This window comes from Arvicola amphibius, chromosome 12, assembly GCF_903992535.2.
Source record: "Arvicola amphibius chromosome 12, mArvAmp1.2, whole genome shotgun sequence".
Taxonomy (NCBI): Eukaryota; Metazoa; Chordata; class Mammalia; order Rodentia; family Cricetidae; genus Arvicola; species Arvicola amphibius.
In genome coordinates, this window is record NC_052058.2 from 17,875,371 (window position 1) to 17,899,766 (window position 24,396).

General features: G+C 34.6%; 1 protein-coding gene across 11 annotated transcripts in view; it reads left to right on the forward strand.

Annotated features, from left to right (window-relative positions):
- The window catches only part of Cep170 (centrosomal protein 170), an 84,881-nt gene that overhangs the window by 53,381 nt on the left and 7,104 nt on the right, over positions 1-24,396 (forward strand). For 3 of the 11 annotated variants that reach the window (XM_038348698.1, XM_038348703.2, XM_038348709.1), the window contains 6 exons: positions 1,272-1,421; positions 3,989-4,109; positions 5,293-7,119; positions 12,606-12,840; positions 19,644-19,821; positions 22,130-22,300. In XM_038348698.1, the coding sequence (XP_038204626.1) occupies positions 1,272-1,421; positions 3,989-4,109; positions 5,293-7,119; positions 12,606-12,840; positions 19,644-19,821; positions 22,130-22,300 (2,682 nt within the window). The remainder of the gene's footprint in view (positions 1-1,271; positions 1,422-3,988; positions 4,110-5,292; positions 7,120-12,605; positions 12,841-19,643; positions 19,822-22,129; positions 22,301-24,396) is intronic. The other 8 variants (XM_038348699.2, XM_038348705.2, XM_038348701.1 and 5 more) reach the window with 5 other exon arrangements.

The window sequence follows — 24,396 nt, forward strand, 5'->3', positions numbered from 1 at the left end:
CAGGATGAAGCAAAGAAACTATTTTTATTTATTCCCATCTATATCCTATATTCCATGTACTATTAATGGTTTCATTTAACTTAAGTTAATAATGTGCAACTTGTTTTTAAAGGAATAATTCTAATCAAATTCTTGAAAAACTGCATTTAAATTAAATTAAGCAATAAAGCTGTTTAGTGGTAAAATTTTCCATATTTCACTGAATTTAGAGATGTGGTCTCTACTAAATGCACAGTTCAGAATTTATCAGATTATTATATGACCATCAATTTCCAACCTACAACCTGTGGGCTTCATGTGTCCCAGTGTAGCTACGAATACTATCCCACACATTTGTAGATGAATCAGCATGAGAAGAGTCGGCACCACTGGAAGTGGCTTTCTCTTGTAGGAAGTGAAGATTTCAAAGGACATTTCTACAGATTGCTACTTCAAGGGCATATTTTTCTGATTGTAATGATCAGTGCCCCATACAGTAATAGTAATGAGTAAGTCTGAGGGAGATTTATCCATTCAGTTGAACCAAGTTCATATTGAATATTAAAATAAAATGTTAAATGTAATTAGCTATTGCTTTATTCCAATTTGTTGGCAAAGTATTATATCCAGGTTTTTTTATATGCCAGAAAATGACAAAGTCTGGAGTCTTTCCTATTGGGAAAATATAATCTCTGTGTTGAGAACTTTTTAAAGCATTGACCATTGACAGCCATTTACTTATTGATGATCTGTGTGAGTAGACCAAGAACCCGCATTTCAAATAAATGCTGCACTTTGTGAAAATCAACAAGAAAATCTTGTTTGGCACCTTAGGAAATTACATGTATAAATGTAAGTGTTATATGTTCATGAAACTTTTTTAGTAAAAAAGCAAATAAAGAAGAAGCATATATTTTTCTTTATGTGCTTCTCCAAAATAGAAACATGAAACAAGCTAAAAACATGCTGAAGATCTTTCTGGACTCTTCTCATGATTGTAGTGTTTAGAATCATTAAGTCATTCAACAAGTCTAATGTAGTGTTCTGAATATTTCCCTCTATCAACTAGAATATTTGCTAACTATTAAAAAGGATAGCCACATCTGCAGCTGTTGGCTTTCTGTCCAGTCCAGCTGGGGAGTCATCCTGTCATTAAATTTCCCTGTTTCTGAAATTGCTGGTGAGGTTATTTTAGGATATTTTTATTTGCTTCTGATGCTGTTGATGATGTTCACATACTAACCTGGTACCCACGCTTTCATTTTCATTGTGAAACAAATTTTTCCTCCTAGGTATTTGGAGTAGATGACAATCAGGATTATAGTAGGCCTATTATCAATGAAAAGCATAAAGGTCTGATTAAAGATTGGGCTATCAACTCTGCTTCAGTAGTAATGGAAGAAAGAAAGCCATTCAGCACACCTGGGTTTCATAACTCAGAGGTATGCGATTCTTTTTATATGCATAAAATGTAAGTTCTTACCATTTGGAAGTAATTTTAAATGTTGATATAGATCTCCCCTTGTAAAATACTTCAAAAACTAAATTTTGACTTTTTATTTTGAATGAAAACCTAAAGCAGTTTTGGTTTAGTTCTTAGTTTTCATTGTTCTTTCAAAGTTAGGAGAATAATTACAATTCAGGAAAAAAGTAATAAATTATGTCCCCCTTTTTGTCAGTAGTACAATGAGACAAAACAGAAATACACACTATTTAGGCTTTTTAGAGGTGTGTGTTTGGATGTAGACAGCCGAGCTCAGGAAACGTGAAAGATGCGGCTTAAACACTGCAGTGAGCTCCGTGTGGTGCAAGCCAGGATGCAGTGAGAAGGACAACTGAGGGTAGCTTGATCGACACAGCAATGACTTCAGACGTCCACTCCATTTTATGTAGCGAAAGAAAATACAAAATGTTTGTATGAGTTGGAAGTATTATTTGTTCAGATAATAGGCAGCAACTTTCAGTGGAACGAAGCCTTCAGGCTGTTTTACAAATTAGGAAAATGCAGAGCATAAAAATTAACCTTGCTGTGGTCTTAAATGTTGTCATTTGTGGAGCCAGAATTTGAACTTTGGTTATTTATTTTTTGGGAGAGAGAGGTGGGTGGATGTGTGCGTGCGTGCGTGCGTGTGTGTGTGTGTGTGTGTGTGTGTGTGTGTGTGTGTGTGTGTGTGTTGTGCCTGCATGTGAGAGCCAGAGAAGCACACAAGTGTCTTCCTCTATTAACTCTCCACCTTACTCCTTTAGGACAGGAACTTTCTGTAGACACACATAGCCATGCCCAGCTTTGTATGTCATTGCTGGGAATTTGAACTCCACTTGTCAGACTTGTACAGCAAGTGTTCATAATCACTGACCTTGCTTTCTTAATTTGTTATCTTACTCTTAAGATTATGTTTCTTTAAGGAAAAGAATTAGTTATAAGTGAATGGTGGGTAAATATAAATTAAAAAATCATGTTATGTAACACTATTTCATTTATATTCTTACAAATTAAATATCTTTAGAGACAGGTAAGTTTATTGAATAGTTTTAACACTTTTCCTCAGTGATTTGCCATTTTCTGAAAATTGTCAAAGCAGCTACAGCTTTTTAGTGTTCTTTATTTCCCCTTTAGAGAAATTTGTCGTTTCTTTTTAATTCACACCCTGAAAACAGGTAATATTAATAGTGATATCAAGTAGTGTGTTGATATTTTGATAAATTCAGGGAAAGGTTTTTGCGAATTACTTTATATTCCCTCTTCTTTCTTCCTCAATCCATGCCAAGTAAAATTCACATAGCTCTAATAAGTTTCTACCTTCGCAGTCGTCACATGACAGACCATTATAACAAAAGCCAGCTTGTCCTAAGTATTTAAAGCCACCTGTTTGGGGAAACACCTGTTGCAAGAGCACCCTGTCATGGATTCCTCAGCATAGTGCAGGATGGTGTGCTCTGCCTATAGTGCACAGAGCTGTGCACAGGCGTCCTTTTGTCTAAATACATCAATCTCTGTACTTGACTATTTGAATCTATTCTTGGAACCATACAGTGTATTATCTATATGAAATCATTACTTTATAAGTATCTAACCTTAGTCTGTTCATAATTAAAACAGTAACTTGGGTTTCTTTCTTTTTTAATAAGATATGTTTTAAATAGTTCAAAATAAACCTTATGTTGTTCTTTTCCATTTTCTATTGGCATTTCAGTTTTTGTGTGAATTCCTGAGTTAAGATTTGGAGAGGTCTCTTTCTTTGTACTATTAGGGATTGAACTTGGCCTCGTGTGTGCTGAGCAAGTGCTCTTCCACATAGCTGGATACTCCCAGCATCTCCCCCCCTTTTTTTTTACTTCACCGGTTGTTCTCACCTCTGATTACGGCTTGAGAGATACAATATTTATATTACCCTTGTCTTAAGAAAAGCTAGGGTGTTGTGTTCATGGGTTAAGGGATCTATATGGGTTAAGGGAACTTCACTAGAAGGGTTCAAAAAATGTTTGTCTAAAAGGAAAATCTAAACACAAATGGGTCTGAGTACAGACTGGATATAGAAAAACTCAGTTATTTTCATCTTAAATACCATAAAAAGTCTCAGGCTTTGGGTTCTTGAAATCTATTAAGACTTGTCCTGGAATATTTGATATTTGGGAGTTGGAGTCTGCCTAGAGAGTAGAGGACTAGCAGGTATTTCAGTAGCTCTTTAGACTCTCTGTTCCTTATAATGGATTAAACCTGACTCCACTGGGCAGGCTGCAGAGCTGTGATATGTAAACTGTAAGCTTCTGGAGTGGGCCTGGCACTGTTACTGTATAAGAAGCACAGGAAATGATACGCTAAATTCAGTGATGGTAAAATGTGGTTGAACAGCGGCAGTTTGATAATCTTCCTCTTAGATATGAAGCACAACAAGCTGAGCTTCAGACATGGCTTCAGTGTCACATGATGTGACTGAATGAAGGTCTCTGTCATGCCACCAGCGCTGACAAGACTGCTGCATTGTCTCACTCTGTTTTCCTTGTTCAGGAAGGGGTGGCTTCATCTGGAAGCAAACGTTGGGTGTCACAGTGGGCTAGTTTGGCTGCTAATCACACAAGACATGATCCAGAAGAAAGGCTAATGGAATTGTCTGCAACTGTAGAAAACGGTAATTTCTTTTTTCTCATCCTCCTCCATTTTTTACCTTTTCTGTCTTCTTTATAAATAGATCATGTGTCTTCAAAAGAAACAGGCTAAACTTATGTAAATAAGCTTAGTGAGCATATTAATATATTTCATGTTTGAACAGTATGCTGACTTTGAGTAAATGCTAGGCTTTAATTAACATTTTTATTTTAGGGAAATATAAGCAGTAGAAAGTATCTAACTAATAAAGCCTATCTCTTTGCGCAATGTTGGGGGTAAACTGAGGAGCTCATTTTTTATGTTATGCACAGTGCTCTGCTATACAACCTGGCCCCACGTCCTTTTCCCTTCAAAAACTTTCATGTAGTTCATAAATTGAACCTTCCAAAGGCAAAAGGATACTTACTAAGATTTGGTAGTTCATTTTCCAACACTCTGTTTTTTATTGTAAATTTTTTTGCTATTCAAGTATAATTTTCAAGCTTCATGGTTTTCCTTTTCAATTAAAATATACCCTTCTTGATATGCCAGTCTATTAGAAAATGTGCAACTATCATTACAGTGTAATCGTAAACTAAAGATAAGCGATAATTTCTAGATGAGGTTTATATATTAATTTATATTACGAATTAAGTTATCAAAGTATTGATTTAATTATTTTTCACTATGTTCATAAGCGATAATGTCATCTTATACCTATAAATATATAGAATTCTAAACTGTCAATTTATACTTAAATTTTTTATAATTAGTTTTACAAAAGTAAAGACAAACTTAGAGATCCCCTCAAATTTTTTTAATATTATCAAATTTGTCTCTACATTGTTGCTTCAAAGTCTTTCTTTTTTCATTGAGATCTACCAAGTTGAAAAGAAGGAAAGTAGTCTTTTACTTTTATAAGCTGCCTTAATATACCAGAAAATTACAGTTTAAAAGTTCCTTGGTATATAAAATTATGACTTATCCTGCCACTTTTTTTTTTTTTTTTTTACTACTCTCACATATTTTTATTGATACAGATTTCTTTTAATGCCTTGTACGGGCTAAGGTGCCCCCTCAGGAAGTACAGATTTCCTAAAGTGATGGCATTCATTTCATACCGAGGCTATTTTTTTAGACTCATCGCTCAAAATGTAGTATAATTTGACACTTTTTATATTTGTATCTCTTTAATGAATTCCTACTTTGGTATTTTTATTTTATAGAGACAGATGCTAGTGAAGTTGGTGTTTCACTGAGAAGTACTAGCTCTGCAACTTCCTTGGCTAGTCAGGGAGAGAGAAAGAGGCGAACTCTTCCCCAGCTCCCAAATGAAGAAAAGCCTCTGGAGAGCTCCAGAGCAAAGGTGATAACACAGAGGTCAGAGATAGGAGAGAAGCAAGATACGGAACTGCAGGAAAAAGAAGCCGCTGCCCAGGTACCCCAGCACGAGAAGCATGATGCAGACAGAAGCCTGAGTCAAATGAACAGGGCAGTCAATGGTGAGATTCCTAAGACTGGTGGAGACAATAAAGCCCTCCTTCACTCAGGTAGCTCTTCTAGCAAGGAGAAGAGTGAGACCGAGAAAGAAACTTCTTTGGTAAAACAAACATTAGCTAAAATCCAACAACAGCAGGAACAGAAGGAGCAGGCCCAGTGGACTCCTGCTAAACTGTCTTCAAAAAGTGCTTCAGGCCACATAGATAAATATAGGGAGGAGTCTTCTAAGCAAGAGTCCCAACCTGTAGAAAGAATTTCAGGACATTCTACAAGCAAGGGAGAAAGAGTTATGCAAAATGAAAGCAAGAGAAGAAAAGCTGAGGAAATCCCAAAAAGTCAGACTTCCAAAGGAGACAAGAAAGAGTCCTCGAAGTCCTTAGTGCGTCAAGGGAGTTTCACCATAGAAAAGCCCAGCTCAAACATACCCATAGAGCTTATTCCCCATATCAACAAGCAGAGTTCTTCTGCTCCCACTTCCTTAGCCCTGGCATCTGCAAGCAGACTTCGAGAAAGAAGTGACTCTTTGGATACTGATTCTAGCATGGACACAACCTTGATTCTAAAAGACACGGAAGCAGTGATGGCTTTTCTAGAAGCTAAACTGCGTGAAGATAATAATAAAACTGATGAAGGCCCAGATACTCCTAGTTACAATAGAGACAATTCTATTTCACCAGAATCTGATGTAGACACAGCCAGTACAATTAGTCTGGTTACTGGAGAGACAGAAAGAAAGTCCACACAAAAGCGGAAGAGTTTCACTAGCCTCTATAAAGACAGGTGTTCCACGAGTTCCCCTTCCAAAGATGCTACAAAGTCAGGCACTAGGGAGAAAATTGAAAAAAAAGCAAAAAGCCGCTCTACAGATATAGGTGCAAGAGCAGATGGTCGAAAATTTGTCCAGTCCAGTGGAAGAATCCGGCAGCCTTCTGTAGACTTAACAGATGATGACCAGACCTCTAGTGTACCTCATTCTGCTATCTCTGACATCATGTCATCTGACCAGGAAACATACCCCTGCAAACCTCATGGGAGGACTCCACTCACCTCAGCTGATGAGCACAATGTACATTCCAAACTGGAAGGAGGCAAAGGAACAAAGTCTAAGACTTCTCCTGTTGCCTCTGGTTCGTCAAGTAAATCGACCACTCTCCCAAGGCCAAGGCCCACCAGGACTTCCCTTCTGCGCCGAGCCCGGCTTGGTGAAGCTTCCGACAGTGAACTTGCTGATGCTGACAAAGCATCTGTTGCCTCTGAAGTGTCCACCACAAGTTCCACATCAAAACCACCCACAGGAAGGCGAACCATCTCTCGGATTGATTTATTAGCTCAGCCTCGAAGAACAAGACTTGGCTCATTATCTGCCCGCAGTGACTCTGAAGCAACAATATCAAGAAATAGTGCCTCTTCCCGCACTGCAGAAGCCATCATTAGGAGTGGAGCCAGATTAGTGCCATCAGATAAATTTTCTCCTAGAACTAGAGCCAACAGTATCTCGCGGCTATCAGACTCCAAGGTCAAAAGCGTGACCTCCACTCATGGCTCTCCTTCAGGTAATTGGATCCAGATTTCTAATAACATTAGCATGTTCTCTGTGTGGAGTCTTTATTTAAAATTAAATTTCTAGCTCTCTTAGCAAAATAATTCAAAAATAAGGTTAAGATTAGAGGGTTAATGTCCCCTCCATTAAAATGCAAAATTCAAAAGTCAATGTAATTCCAATTAAAGTCTTAGACAAAGAAGTGATTACAAAATAACTGAACAGATTTAGGAGTTTTAATTTTTTTATTTGATAATAGATTTGTTTGTCAGAATTATATTAAGAATTACTGTCTATTCTAAAAATAATGTATGTTTCTAAAATCAGAAATTTCAAATGCCTTATGAACCGAAAGAGAAGCAATATACCTTTTTTCAGCCCTTTTGGAAATAAATCACTGATTTAAAGAGAAAATATATATGTATATTTATTTATATAATATAAGTAATACATATATATTATGTTTTATATACTTACATTTGTGGTTGGAGCTCCTGAAAATTAACTCTTCACTTATTTCAGTGGAAGAAAGTGGATTCATGGAACAATCACTAGGTTAAACTAAATTGGAAGGCTAATTAATTGTGAGCATTATCTCACAAAGTCCTAATGTAGCATTTAACTGTAGTAATTACCTAACTGAGTATAATTGCAGTCAGTACATACACTCTGCCAGTATTGAAGTGCTATTGGCTTATTTGTATTTAAGCTGAAGCCACTAAGAGTATGTGACCACAGCAGTGAGACAGATAGCTTTGTGTGTATTCTCATGTAATAATTGTGTTCTTATTACCTCACAATCAACTACTTATGTGGGTGTGGCTGAAAAGGCCAGGAAGGGTAGACCAGATGTTTGAAGACTTGAAGGTTTATGATTTTTTTCCAGCAAGCTAAGTGAGTCTAAGTCTTGAGTTAAAAGTGGAGGAACATTGGTAGATAATCCTTGCTTTATTTTTGCTTGATTTATAATACATCCTCCATAACTCAAAACAAGTAGTATTTTGTAAATATTGGGGTTTTGGTTTTTGGTTTTTTATGCTGCTTTCATCTACTCTTATTTTCTTTCCATCTCCATTGGTCAGGGGCTTTGATAATGACAGTCGTAGATTCTGATAGGATCGATGTAGACTGAAGCTAGAGAATACAGTCATGCTTCCTGGAGGATGAATGACATTTTCTTTGTTATTCTGGTCTGCTTCCACATGTCAGTCTTTAACCTCCTATGAATGAATTAATTGCTAGGTATTGTTATTTGTTTCTTATGGATCTTTCTTCTCAGTTCCTTCCCTTTGTGCTCTGTTCTCTGGTGTGTACTCTGATTTTCTCTGAAACACTGCTTGTTTTACTACCTCACCCTCATTCAAGCACATTAACATATTTACGTTTCCTTGCATCCTGACGTGAGCCGTGATGTAAGCTGTGTATTAGCAAGAAGCATGAAGTACCTGTCTCTGCTGAATGACTCGCTCTTTCCATATGGACAATCCAGCTTTATTCCTTATTCTTGAGTATGAGGAGCTTTTTTAAGATGTGGGCTAAATAGGACCACTTGGAAAGTCTGAGAAACAAGTATAAGATTTCATATTATATATAGACAGACTAATTTTGATTTCTGCTTTGAATATAGATCTTGATACTCACTTTTCTTTATCTAAAACAAATCAAAAATCTTAGAATTCCTCAATTAACTTCTCAAGGGAAAATTTTTACTTTTATTCTTTATACTAAGTTGTCGGATATTACATAATTGCAGACATGGAATTTAAGAGGGGAACTGGGGATATGAAATAACCTGCCCTGGTCAAATATCAGGACAGAATCAAGGGCCTTTATTACTAGCTTTTGCTACTGTACTGTAAAGAAATGGAACTATATACTAACTTCCAGAAGACAGCTAGTATCTCTTATGACTAGAAGTATATATATACAAGGTGACCCTGCAGTGTAATAGTTTGGGTGTTGCTTACTAAATCATTGAAATCCTATTGTATTATCCAGACCATGTCAGTGAAGAATATACTAAATAGTTGTTGCATGGAATGATTACTAACAGATTTATGTTTGGTTTTAACAATTGAATGTCTTTAATGCTATAACATTTCTGTTTAAAATAACTGTATTATCTTGAGTGGGAAAAGAGAAGAAAATAAGGCTTAAAAGAACATGGAATCATACTGGTCAATGTTTCTATTCTCCATTTAAACTTTAAAGATCTTGAAGTTACCTACCTCCTATTATACTGTCCACATCAACATATGTAACAGTTATTTTGATTCAGTATTTTGGACTAAGTCATGAGCAGGTTTTTCTTTTATTTAATATGGTAAGCATTGTTGGTTGGAAATGTCTAGCAACATTGGTAGCCATTCTTTTATGCATCTCTGGTATAATTTGCTTCCAAGGATTTAATGACTTGCCTTTCTCCCATATTCTTTTGGTAACAATGAAAATACCCCAAGTTTGTTTTGTTTGAGATTTTGGTGTTTAAAATTAAGGGCCCTAAGTTATCAAAATAAAGCAGTTGACCAGCTGCAGTCTAGGCTAGCCTGGGCTACTTAATGTGTCCCAGACTTGCACTATATAGCAGGATCCTGTCTCTAAAAGCTATACACTGTTATGAAAGCAGCACCGACACTACTAATAAAGTAGCTGAGGTTTGTTATTTTAAGTGCACAGTTTACAAAGTGTTATTCAAGAGCTAGTTCCAGGACAGGCTCCAAAGCCACAGAGAAACCCTGTCTCGAAAAACAAAAAAAAAAAAAAAAAAAAGAAAGTGTTATTCATATTTTTAATTTTTTTCTTGAATTTTTTTTATTCTAAATCTCAAAATCTAAATAGTGAAAATTATAAAAGCATACATGACTTTTGTTAATTCTTCCTTCAAGTGAAGAACAAAAATACAAAATACAAAGTATTCTCAGAATTTTTTGTCCCCAAATGATCTTACCACTAAATGCTTATATACAACAAAACTTTTGTGCTTTAATTCCCCTTTAAAATATTCTGATACATAATGAAAATAATATGTTTTCTGACTCTAATCTGTAATTGTATTTTAGGATTAATATATTAATTACATTAAAAAGGAACATTCACAGCTATCTACTAATGAACCCTTTTTTATTCTAGGCATCATGGATAACAGTATTTTGTAGTAAACATGTTTACACCTTTAGCAAGAAAAGAATGTACATTTTCTAACTAAAATAATTTTTGGCAGTGACAGAATATCATTTATTGTCAAAATAAAGCTGCACAGGGCAAGCTCCAAAACTACAGAGAAACCCTGTCTTGAAAAACAAAAAACCAAAAAAAAAACTGCACAAATAATTTAATTTCTCAAAGGATTATATAAATACATATATAATATGTACTTTCAAGACATGATTCTGTTTGCTATGTGAAAATAAATTTAATAATGTTATAAATAAACAAGTTTCTTGTGACTTACAAGTTTAAAATGATCTTGAAACTTATTCTTATTTTCATTTGTATAACTAGTGCTTCACCAACCAACAAATTAGAAACTGGTATTTCAAACATTCCCAATATAAATATTCAATTTAGTGATCTATTAAGTGCCGTAGTAAGATCAGTCTGTCAAATGAACCTAGTTATATAAATTAAATGTATTGTGTAAACAGAAAATTCCAAAGAATTAAAGTCTTTTTTTCATTTAATCTGAATAGGTAAAAATCAGAAAACCCTTTTATATTCTATTTTCTTTGTCAACCCACTTTCTCCTCTTTTTCTCTTCCATACCGGCTCCAGCCCCTGAGTTTAGAGTTGGTCTTCGATGCTCAGTTAAATCCTTCTAGAAACATGCTCATAGACACCAGAGTTGTGTTTCCATGATGATTTTGAAATCCTGTGAAATTAACAATGAAATAATAGCTATTACACATCTCCCTTCAGGAAAAAACAAACATACACACACACACACATACAGGAAAAAACAAACAACTATTTATATATATATACATATATATTTGTTTTTTACAGTGACCCATGAACTTTCTCTACATATGCTTATTCTCCTGTACCCATCAATCTAGATCCCAACCCAAGAGCTGCAAATAGGGTATTAATGAGCACAGAGGAGTGGGCTCTGATTTATTACATATTATTCTCTGCTTTAAGCCATCTCTGTTGGCATTGATGTCGGTTTTATCTAAGAATCAACTAACTTCAAGGAAAATACAATATTGGGAAGAGGTATCAAGAGGAGTACAAAAATCTAGTAGAAGATGAGAAAATTCTGAGGTTCCCTTACCTCAGAATTCTGAGGTTATATGGAGTAAGCCAGGTTTAGGATTGAAGAGAAAGAACAGAAAGAAAAGTCACGTAGTGCTATTAGTGGCAATTGGGAATTGCAGCGGTTGCTAAATTTTTCGTCACTTAGAATACCAAAGGTATCTCATGATTCTAAATTTTATAAATGCAAATGATAGCTATCCAGGAATTCATTCATTATCCAAAACTATTCTTAGCACTTGCGAGCCAGTTACTTGACCCAAGTGCTAGGTATATATCAGTCATTAAATAAATATTTCCTGCCTTAGTGAAATTTGCCATGAATTAGACATTATCTTCTCTGTTCTTCACTTGTTTATACTTTACAAATTACTTGTATTAGTAAAATGTCTACATTAATTTGTCTTCTGATTTTTAGTGTGTCAGCAGTAATATTTTTAAATGTCTTTTCTAACTGTAAATGAGAAAGTAATTGGCACTTTGATGTTACTATCTGAATGATCTCTTGTGCCTTAAATGTTGGTGGTTGTGAGAGTAGCTTTTGTAGTTTGATGCTTTGTAGATTTTACACCATTGTCTATTTTGACCGTATGTTTTCATTGTTAAAGCAGCAAAGAGTTGTATTGAAGATGCTTTGTTGTGTTTTTTACCATGTAAAAAGTTTTTTCCAACCATAGCGTAACAGGATGTTGAATGACAGAGGTAATGTTTTTTTTTCTGCCATAAAGGCATAATTTCTATAGCAGGAATTATGCACGTTTCTGTGTTGGGAAAAGAGGGTTTTCATCATCTCCGTGTTCAAAGTCCATGTGGCATGAGGAAATCTTTTCCCATTTTATTTTCGTCGTGTTAATGTTGTTGCTGTCATTTAAAAAGCATCCATATCGCTACTCAAGAAATATTTGCAACTGAAAAACACCCCTGTTAAGTATTTTTGACTAGAGTTTGCTCAGTTGTTTATCATTAGTGAACTTTTTCATTGGAATGTTTATTCACTACAGTATTAAAAAAAAACACGGTCTTTCAATTTTTTTTAATTATTCATTGTTTTTAATTTCCCAAAATACAATGTTCCTATCTTAAGGAGTAGTAGACTACAGTTTTTTGTGAGGTGTGTATATGTATGTCAGTTACTGAAAATTGTGTTGTGTGTGAGCTCTCGTGGTGATTTTGAAATCATGATTTTTATTTTATCTTTAAAATGATAACATAATAATTCTTTTTTTAATAATTAAACTAATTTAGTAAATTCAAGATGGAGGCGCTTTCCCACTGATTATGCTTCCACCTCAGAAGATGAATTTGGATCAAACCGTAATTCCCCTAAACATACTCGTCTACGTACTTCTCCAGCCCTGAAAACCACTCGCATGCAGAACACTGGATCCGCAATGCCTGCTAGTTCTTCATTCAAGCACCGAATTAAAGAGCAGGAAGACTATATCCGAGATTGGACTGCCCATCGAGAAGAGATAGCCAGGTTGGTTTTCAGTCTTTATCAGCATTGCAGATTGAGGGGGCTGGAGAGAACTGGCTAAGGGCTAAGTAGATGACCTGAGTTTGGCTCCCAGCACACACATCTAAACTCGTGACTGTCTATAACTTTAGTTCCTGAGGATCTGGTGCAAAAAGCTCCTGCATTATGTGATGCATAGACAAACACTCAGGAGTACACACACACACATGCACATAAAAAAATTAAAAATAAAAACATTACAGGTTAATAACTAAAGTTACCTTCTACATTTGTACAAATTTATCTAAGAAATGAAATCCCCCAGTTATTTAAATGTTTTATCCAAAGAATTACTTTCTTTAATTACAACTTTAATCAGACTTTGTTTGTTTTCATTTTAAATTATTTAATGTTCATGCTCTTGACATAGGGCAGAGCACATCATAGAACCCATCTATTTTGGTCCCCTTCACACTTTTTTAAGATTCTAATAGAGATACTGGTAAGAATAACTTTTGAAAGATGGCTTAACTACACCTAGTTAACATTAGTTTAGACAGTGTACAGAGTACTTTCCCTTTAATCTAATCCAAATGAACAATCACTGTTTCAGATAGGCTACGAATGTTACTGAGCAACTTTAAACAGACATTTTTTTTAAAGCTTTTTTATCTTTTTTATTGTTGTTTGGTTTTTGAGACAGTTTTGCTATAAAAGCTAAGCTGAGTTGGCCATGAATTTGAGATCCTCCTTGTAGGCCACAAATGTTGGGGTTACAGGTATGCGCAACCTTGCCCTGCTTTGTTTACATTTTTATAAAGTTATAAAATGCAGTTAGTACAGCCCTTTAGTCAAAACATGAATATTTTGAATATTAAATGACTGCTTATTATAACATTTAAATATGTACAGAAAGTAAAACACATTGTATGTATAATTAGTAACACAGCAGTAAAGCATTTCATTTCTTTAAATCTAAGATTTTTAAATTTTACTGTAGTATGCTTGTGTGGCCTAAACATTTTTTACTATGTTATATGCTAATTATTTTTGCCTTTTCATTAAGACATTAAATTTTATACTTGACAATATTATCAAACAATGTGTGTATAATAGTCTATAATGCTTTCAGGGCAGCAGCAACTTTTACCATAATTTGATGTTATTTTCTTTGTTGACTTTTGTGATCAGGTTTTTAATGAGAATACATACTAAAGTGTTTAAGGTGGTTGTTTTAATTAGAGAAAAGGAACCTGTGAATTGTGGGCCCATATATGCTTATAGTCAAAGAATCCTGGCATGCGCTCTGTTCTGATCATAGCTGCCAGCTTTGCTTTTGTCATTGTCCCCCTGGCTGTGCAAGGTCAGGTGGTGCTAAATGAACTAGACCATGTCTGTCTCTCTCTGCTGTCAATTAGAAAGACCAAAATCCTTTTACTTTGGGCGGTCATACCTTTCATTGATCCAAATAGAGAAGAGTGAGCATGGAAGAAGGAAGACAGTGGCTCTAAAAATTGCTGTCTCTGGGTTTTATTTGTTACGAGTTTTAGTATTGCTGTTGTCTCTGTATATGCTACAAGAGGATTCTATTTGTCAGTAGAACTGTGATAATAATATCTTGTCTTCGGGATTTTTAATTTTTAGCTGGAAGAATATAAGCTGGAAAACTGTTTTTTTTCCATGAAAAATAGAAGAGGAAGGATGAACAGAACTGTCGGGGGTGGGAATTGATGTTTATAATGTTCTAATAAAGATAAGTTAGAGTAATGTGAGAAATTATTTTCAAAGGCTTTAAATCAAACTAAATAAGAGAAATAATTGCCTTCTTATGGAATATTGCTGTCACCTAAAGAAAACTCACTAAGCATTGAAGAATACTTGAGATTCTTGTAATAGAGAAATATAATTTTAAACTTTATTATAGAAATGGCTTATGCTATTATAGATTCATCTATTTTAAATGTAGACCCGTTTAATTCATTATTATTTGCTTGTATTTAAATAAAACAAGGTTAATACAGAATAGAAAATGTATAAGAAAATACAGCATAGTTGGTCTTTCAGTTTGTAAAGGAAGATATTCTTCCAGATATTCCTGACCCATGTGCCTAAGTACAATATAAGTTTCCTTCCAGTAGGAATTTGATATATTTTGGTGGTTTTATAAAAACTAAGGTAAACAAAGCTATAGTTTTACCTTTGCAAATGACCAAATACTTTTAACATTTGGATCACAAGCAACCTAGCAGTAGTATTGTATTTTAAATTCATTATTACATATGCAATGTATCATTTAATTACACTTTGAGAATTCTAGTAAACAGTGTATTAAGAGAAAACAGTTAATTATAGGTATTACATTAAAACATTTAAAAATAATGCAATATAATATTTTGTCTCAGCTCTATGATTTGTAGATATTTTGTTCTTTTTATATACACCTCTAGAATTATATTTTGCATCATATTTATATATAGTTGAGTTCTTTATATGTGTTCTGTATATTAATTCAAAATGTTAAGTGTTCCCATGAGGATAACATAGTCATATTTTAGTGCTGAGGCATAAGAGACCAGGGAGCTAGGGTCATAATTGTAGAAGTCATTCACAAAATAACTAAGAGCTATGGTACTAAATAGTATCACAAGATTGTGAACGGACTGAATACTTGTGGCTCTAGGTGGTAACCTAAATAAGAGAGCCGAAGTGTAACCAGACGGTCCAGAAATGGACTATAGAATCACACCTGGATTCATATCTTTTTTTTACGGTGAAATCTGTATAAATCTTTGGTGGGTATAATACCAGTCTAGGATTAGTGTTTGACATTGATAGTAAGTTACTAAAAAAAAATGTTACATTTTAAGAGCAACAGAGAAAATAGTAGTAGTTGATTTTCATTAGGACATCAGTTTTCTCCTTATTCCATAAACATTATGAAAATCCACTTATAGTTGGGGTTTAAGGCCAACATTGTTTTTAATGGTTTACAAAATATTTTGCTAGACTATTATAACCAAGAATCCCAACCAAAGAAGGTTCACATCTTCAGTCAAAACTCAAATAATTTTATAATTTTATATTATTCTCATAATAAAAAATACTTTATAAGTTATCTGTGGTTTCTCAATACTAAAAATGATTCTTGAAATATTTTCTTAAGCTTCCAGTATAACCTGTAAGTCTGTAATAATGTATTTTACAAGATACGCTCAAAAGAAAATAAACCTCTAATGTATCAAATAAGGAAGGTTCAACACTAAGCACATGCATAAAAATCATAAACTTTCTGACCCAAAGTATATTTTTCAGTTTGCTTTACTTTTTAACAGATAATTCCTTCTACAAAATACATGAAATGTGTGGGCAGCTTCTGTCACTGGTATAGAAGTGCTAGTGGTATCCTTGGTCTTTACACTTGGTTTATACTTTTGATCTTTGGGACGTTTTTCTCTTAAAATTTTGTAATAAAGAAAATGGGATAACATGTGGAATTGTATATTAGTTTTAAAATTGGCAACTTTAAAATTTTGATACTTGCTAAGGAAATATTATTTTATACATCCCCAAATAAAATGTTTTTACTGCTTTGGGATTTCTTGTAGCAGATTTGAAAGGGATGGAGAATGAGATGAGGAGCAGAGATTTTAGGCTGAGAGTTTAAAACCAGAACACAGCACTACATGTAAAGAAACACATTACTGTAATCCAATAGATGCAATTGAGAAACTTTATAAAATTAATTTGAAAGCTCTAGTTGGTAACTGCATGATTTATACCCATTATCTAGATTGAGCAGGTACCTCGTTTCTGTTTGGAATATTTCCAAACACTTTTCTACCACTTTTACTTTCCTCTCAAATTTTCTTATGATTCTTGTAGTAAATGCTGAGGGCTTGCTTGTGTCTTTGTGTGTGCGACAAGGTTGCATGTAGTCCAGGCTGGCCTCAAGCATAAGCTGAGGATGACCTTGAGTTCCTGATTTTCTTGCTTTCCCTTCTCAAGTATTAAAGATACGTGCCGCCATAAATTTCTAGTAATAGGCTGTTATTATTGAAGCAACTTTAAGACAGGAATTACCTTTCCAAGATATAGCAGGCATGTACAGAAGATGCCAGCAAATGCTCCTGTTGTTGCTTGCACATTACATGGTTTACATATGTGAGAATCTCTTTATTTTTACAAAGTTTTTCCATCTAATACATGAGAATAACTTATTTTCTTTTTATTCCCATTTTAAATGATTATCATGTTTCATTGTATAAGTATCTGCAAAGCAAAATATTTTCTTAAAAACGTAAACTGATGCTTATGTTTTTAAAATCACATCAAACCTTTATTACTCTGCTTCTTAGCCTAGCTCATTTATTTCAGGAAAGAATTTATAACCCAGATTGGTCATCTTCTCCAAAGTACTTGAAACTAGAAGTGTTTGTGGTTTGGGTTTGGAGTTTTTATTTCATAAAAATAGTGAAGTATCTTGGGAAAGGAACACAGTTCTTGACATAATTTATTTCATATATACGTCATACACATAGCCTGAAGATAATTTTGAACAAGTATTTTTTAATGTACCTAAGTTTGACTAAACTTATGACATAAGATATACAATTATCAATTTTTGCTGTTATGTTGATGCTTAAAAACATTGTGTTTTGAAGCATTTTAGATTCAGTAATTTCAGTTTAGGGATAGTAAATCTATCTTAAATAACATACAGCTCAGCTTATTCTCAGTTAAGTTTGAAAAGTTGCATATTAGTGTGCTGTAATGCAAAGGTCTACTAGTCTTCTTACTCCTGTGTCCTTAGCCCACAAAGTTCTGTCATTTCTATCACCTATAAAATAAGATGATAAATAACCTCACTTAGAAGACATTTGTGAGTTTCTTAAGTTTTTTATAAAGGTACTTATTATTCTAATGAGCAAGAAGAAGAGCAAGGGGTGGCATCTGGCAAATAACAAGTGATCCGTACATACTTGTTTGTGTTTTCCTACCTTTTTTGCATTGGCATAAAAAAAAAAGCAAAGCTGCAGTTTCTTACAAGGAATATATCTATATGTCTATAAGATATATATATGTATGGATATGTATATATGGTGATATGAAAAGATCATCTGTAAGATATGTAATATCTGTCAGCCCATAAACTTCAACACAGCTTCTTTTTAAAATGGGTTAAACTTTTACACAATTACTGTACTCCTTGACTATCTTTTAAACCCACATTTTGGGGCTAATGAGATGGCTCAGAGGTTAAAAGTGGTTGTTGTTTTCCCAGAGGACCCAGATTTGGTTTCTTAGACCCACATGGTAGCTCACAACCTTCTATCAAGGCCCTCCTCTGACCTCCCTGGGCATCAGAATGTATATGGTCTATGCACACACATGTGTATATACTTACACGTGTGTGTACACATACATAGGCATACAAGCAAACATCCAGACACATAAATCTAAAAGAACTTTTTTAAGAAAAAAATTAAACCCTTTTATGTGTGTTTTTAAGTATATTCTAGAACCTTCTCTGGAATAAACCAAATTGAGTTTTATATCCAACAAATACATAATGTGAAAAAATTCTAAGAATTAAATCCTTTTTAAGACGTATGAAATATCATTGACAGACTTCTGTTATATCTCTTGTTTAAAGAATTTCTTTAAATGCTAAGAGATAACTCTTTCCACTTTTAATTGTCACTGCTATTGACAACTGAGCTGGAGGGGTACCTGGGAGAGTGCTTGCCTGGCATGCTGGTGAGCCAGATGTTGTGAATACATGTCATCCTTGTACTCAGGAGGCATAGTCAAGATGGATGCTGAATATTTCAGTCTTCAGACTAGCCAAGTACTGTGTCACAACAAACATACATCACTTTCCCGAGCCCATTTGAGTGGACAAAGAGCTTCATAGACTCGAGTGATGGACTAAGACCTGGTCCTTCCAAGCTGCACAGTCATAAGCAAGTCACCAAACTTTTCTAGTGACGTGTTTGTGGGCAGTTTCACCTAAACCCTACTTGAGAAGAACATCCTGGTCCTCAGATGACATGAGACAGAGTAGAAATGCTATCACAGTGTAAAACAGTGCTTCAGAGCTCTTCCCTTCTCAGTGCCGTAGTCCTCTTAGGTGAAGCTTAGGAAGCTATCTTAGCATTTCCAGTTGCATGATTCCAATTGCATACAAAGAATTTTAATAATGATCAGTTTAGTAGAAATACAGTTATCAAAATATTCATCAATATAGTAGCTGATGGTTCTTTATTAACACATTTGTAAATGTTATTAGTTTGGGGTTTTAATGGCTGTATAAATTTGAAAAAGTAATCATATAAATGATGCTTTGAGAAATCTATAAATGACAACGTGATTTCTGTTGGTGACAAAAATCCCTAGTCTTGTCAACTCTAGTGTAGTCTGTTGCTTCAGTTAGGTTAGTGGAAAATAATGTTCTTGTTTCTTGTTATTCATGTTTAGATACTTCCTGAATTCTGTCATTTCCAAATTTAAGATTTCTGTGTCATGTTAATGCCAATCACTAACATTAACTATGTATTTTAGGTATTCAAAATGCATTTTCAAGATAGATTATTTGGAACTGCATTCATTAATGTTAGTATTTCAAGCTAAAGGGGTGTGTGTGTGTGTGTGTGTGTGTGTGTGTGTGTGTGTGTGTGTGTGAAAATAGTAAAGAACATTTCCAAAGAATCTTAATTTGGGCATATAAGTCTGTAATTAGATTTATGAGTTACATGACTGTCAAAGCTGATTGTCTCTAAAGCTATTATTTAAAGGGAATTAAATTTCTTTTTTAAAATTATTTCCAGGATCAGCCAAGATCTTGCTCTCATTGCTCGGGAGATCAACGATGTAGCAGGAGAAATAGATTCAGTGACTTCCTCAGGCACTGCCCCTAGTACCACAGTAAGCACTGCTGCCACCACCCCTGGCTCTGCCATAGACACTAGAGAAGAGGTAGGAGATCTTCATGGAGAAATGCATAAGGTTCTTTCTTTTCTTAATTTCTTTTGCTTTTAGCTTTTTGCTTAGTTTATTTTAATTATGTCCACCCTCCCTGTCTGCATGCAGCTCTGCATTTTCTAACTTTACTTTAACAAATTTATTTTTGTAACAATTTACTAAAGACTAAAAGGCTAATATTTGGTCTACTATTAACATAAAATGAAAAATTATTTAGCTTTAAGCACTTCGCCTGTTGATTCCTGATCTATAACATTATTTGAAATGTGAATGGAAATGTTATTTGGAAAGCAAACTGAAGTTCAACAAATGACTATAAAAGGTTTTAATGAAGTTTGGCATGAAAATTAAAATGAAAATGAAAATGAAAATTAAAAGAAATGATCATTGCTAGTTAATAGCAAAGAAAGAAAAAATTGTCCATCTTTTAAAAATAGTAATTCTGTTGACAAATATACACAGTATTGGTTTTTAAAACTGAAATGTATAATATCAAAACACTGTTTCTCTCACATACACATATATACTCCAGATATTCTTACAAACTCTGGAAAATAAGAATTTGTAGACTGTTGGTCACCCCAAACTGTGGCCTCACCAGTAAGTACAGCTCCAGGAGACCCCACTTGTATAACACTGCTTTATAAAGAACCTTTAATTAAATTGATGATACAGTGGTCTCTTTTCCCTCTGTATCTATGGAGATTAATTCCAAGGCTCAAAGCTTGGGTATCCCAGTCTTTTAGATAAAATGGTACAGCGTTTACATCTAGGTTATAGGCATCCTTCCTCTTTACGCTCGTCTTTGGATTATTCACAAAACTTACTGTAGTATGAAAGTAGTTTAGATTCACAAAACTTACTATAGTATGTACTATTTAGAGAATAGTAACAAGAAAGAGGTCCATATATCTCTAGTAAACACACAGCATTAAAAAAAATATTTTTAATGCTTAGTTGACTCCCCAGATAAGGAAGGTTTTTTTTATTTTTAAATGCTTGAATATATGAAGAGAATAGTAATTGATAACATGGAAATCATTTTAAATTCACATTTCAGTACCCATAAATTAAGTTTTATTACAATATAGCCATTCTCGCTTGCCTAACTGTTGTCTATGGCTGTTTCTGTGTTGCAGTGCAAAACTGAGTTCTCAGACAGACTGGTACGGTTGCAAAGCCAAGAACATTTGCTATCTGCTACTTTATACAACAATGCTGCCAGCCCCACATACCGATAACTCCACTTCTTTATCTTATTAAATGTTCTAAATAGTAACCAAAAATGCCTAGCCTTTTGGACATTTACTTCTGGTAAACTGCCCTGATAATCTTTTCTTCAGTTGCTTTTTGTCACATTTTTTCTTATAAAGCTCCTTAGTGGTCACTTCTTATTTATTTTTTGTTTGTATGTTTTCTAATTTAATAAATGATATTTCATGAATTTGTGTAGAGTTTTGTTACCACACTGATCAATTGTAAATGTATATAAAATCATCTTTGTTGGTTTAAAAAACAAAAAAAAAGAGGATCTTCATGGTGGCAAGACGTACACATGTCTCTGGTACATTTAAATAATATTATTTTCTCAGCTTTCTAACTCAGTTTTATCTAACATGGTTATTCATTCACTTAGACCCTGTGGAATTACTGAGATATTTCATGGGATATATCTCCATTCCCCCTTTTTTATTTCAGAATGTTACACTAGTTGTTCTCGTCGGTAAACCCGTTACTTGGTGTTTCATGTCCATAGTCTGCACTGTAGGTGGCAGGACCATTTTTACTGTAGGAAGATGTATGTTCTCTATCATTCTTGAAAGTTTGCCTAAGGCCAAAATACTTACATGAATTAATTTTGTTTCCTTTTGTAAAATTAATTGGAATTTGCCATTTATGTATCTTGTGAAGAAATTTGGCACCTGGATTTGGGGAGAAAAAAAATAGAAAACTAAGAAAAAGAAACATTGTTTTATCCTCGTAAGGCAATGTGAGTAGAGTGAACTTATTGTCCACCCACATATGTGGCTCAAGGTGCTTTCTTTTAGCATCTGTTCTTTGTTTGGAGAACATATTAATCATGAAAAGGTTGAATTTAGCATAGTTCAATGTTTTCGATTCTGAAAATAAGATCAGTATAGATGAACATCTACTTCATGGAAGAAACCTGTTTGGTGTGCTTATTTAAAAAGTAATTGGTTTATTGAAGATACCAATGTTCTATTACTCATGAAAATAAAGTAACTTCTCTCTAATATAAAAAAATATAATGCCAGTATTTCTACACTTGCTACTGCTCTGTTCTCATAAGGGTTTGCTTTTGTCCTACTAGTTGGTTGACCGTGTTTTTGATGAAAGCCTCAACTTCCGAAAGATACCTCCATTAGTTCATTCTAAAACACCAGAAGGAAACAATGGTCGATCTGGTGATTCAAGATCTCAACCAGCAGAGCCTCCTGATCACTTAACAATTACAAGACGGAGAACCTGGAGTAGGGATGAAGTAAGCAAACTGCCAACTTTTAACATATAGTGAAGAGACATCCCTACTTGCCATTAGGTCCCAGTTACTTTAGGGGTATCAAGTTCATTAATCCATTACTAAAGAGGATGAGTTATCCAAGCTAAACTAATAATGTTTATAAGAGTTGAGATTAATTCTAAGTTAACCTAAAAGCCACTATTTATAAAAATTATTAAATCTTTAAAAAATAAATTGAGCTGGGTGGTGGTGGTGGTGCACGCCTTTAACTCCAGCACTTGGAGGCAGAGGCAGGCAGATCTCTGTGAGTTCGATACAAGAGCTAGTTCCAGGAGAGCCAGAGCTACAGAGAAACCCTGTCTTGAAAAACCAAAATAAAATTAAATTAAATAAATAAATATGAGACTAGAAAGATGACTCTGCAGTTAAGAGCTCTTACTGTATTGTACAGGACGCAGGCTTGTTTCCTAGCACCCACATAGTGACTCATAACCATGTCCAGTTCCAGGGGCTCTTACACCTTCTGATCTCATTGGGCACCAAGCTTGCATGTGGTGTCCATACATAAACCTTCGAATGTTTGGGGTTGCCAGGTGTGGTGGTACACGCCTTTAATCCAAATGCTTGGGATGTAGAGACAGGCAGAATTCTGAGTTTAAGGCCAACCTTGAACTGTATAGACTACCACATAGTAAGTTTCAGGATAGTCAGGGCTACACAGAAACCCTGTCTCGAAAAAACAAACTTACAGGTTCTGGAGACAGGGTCTCATGTAGCCCAGACTGGCCTCAAGTACCATGTAGTTATGGTTAGTTTCAGCTCAGCTCCTTTCCTCTTGCCTCTACCTCACAAATACTGTTTTGTGGATGTGTTCCACTGTGATCAGTACTGAATGTTTTAATAATACTGAACCAAAGATTTGCTGAGTGAGAAAGCTACAGAGTTGCAATGCCAATCCCTGAGAGACTTTTACAACTTAATTTTTCTGTGTACCCTGATAGTGGATAATTTGTTTTTAGTATAAGCAAAAGGACCTATTCTCCTAATTTTACCCATATTCATTGTGTATCCTCAGGTATGAGATGACAAATTCCTCTAAATGTAGTGAAATTTTGAGGAAGAAGTTTATGTTTTCAATGAAGTCATCTCAAGGCTGATATCAGAATTTTAATACACTATAACACTGTCCTATACTTTATGGAGTAGAAAAAAGAAACCTTGTTCTATGTGGTATTCCATAAAATGTTGTACCCTTTCTTCTTACATAATTTTCCTCTTGTATTTCATCTTTTCCTCGAGGTGTACTAATCACATAATTTCTCCTCACCCTTTCCTTGTCTTCTTGTGGCTTTCCATATTTCCTCACTAGCCTGCTGTCCTCAGTGTGTCCAGATCTGTGTCCTGAGCACTTCCTATTCCTCTCACACTCAGATCTACTTCACAGTTCTTACAGGGCTGCATCGCAAAACCTAGAGTGATTTCTTTGCCTGCTTTCTTACACAGTATTTAGTAGCATCCCCTGTGTTACATTGCTATGCCATGTTCTGTTGTTTTTCTAAAGCATTTTGTTATCCAGAGTCATGCCTTATCTTTCTGGGTTCTTTTTAGAGAATCTGCAATATAGGGCTATTTTGGAAGCCACATCTAGAATCAAATTGAGTCCTCCTTCTACTCTTCTGTACTAGCTCTGTCTTTTGTGATTTACTCAGCTTGCCACCTATCTTAATGCTCTGTGCTCCTTGGCCTCATGCTGTCTGTGGCTGTCTTCTCTCTGCAGCAGGAGAACTAAGTTGTGCCAGAGATCATGTGACCCTCGGAACCTAAAATCTCTCTGTGGCATTGACATAAATTTGCTGACCTCTACTTTTATCCCTGGTTCACAACTGCAGCAATATCAACCCCCATCATGAAAATTTACTACTTTGAGTAAATTCTTTAAAATTTATCTCCCTCAATAGTCTCTGAAGAATAAGTAAATAATATAGTACTTTGCTTAATTTTTTTTCCTTCTATGATGTGAATTGTAAATATGAGAGGCAAGATCGCGTTAGTGATTAAAGAGGATAAAATGGGTTATTTTTGAAATGGGATGACCAAAATAATTGAGAACTTTGACA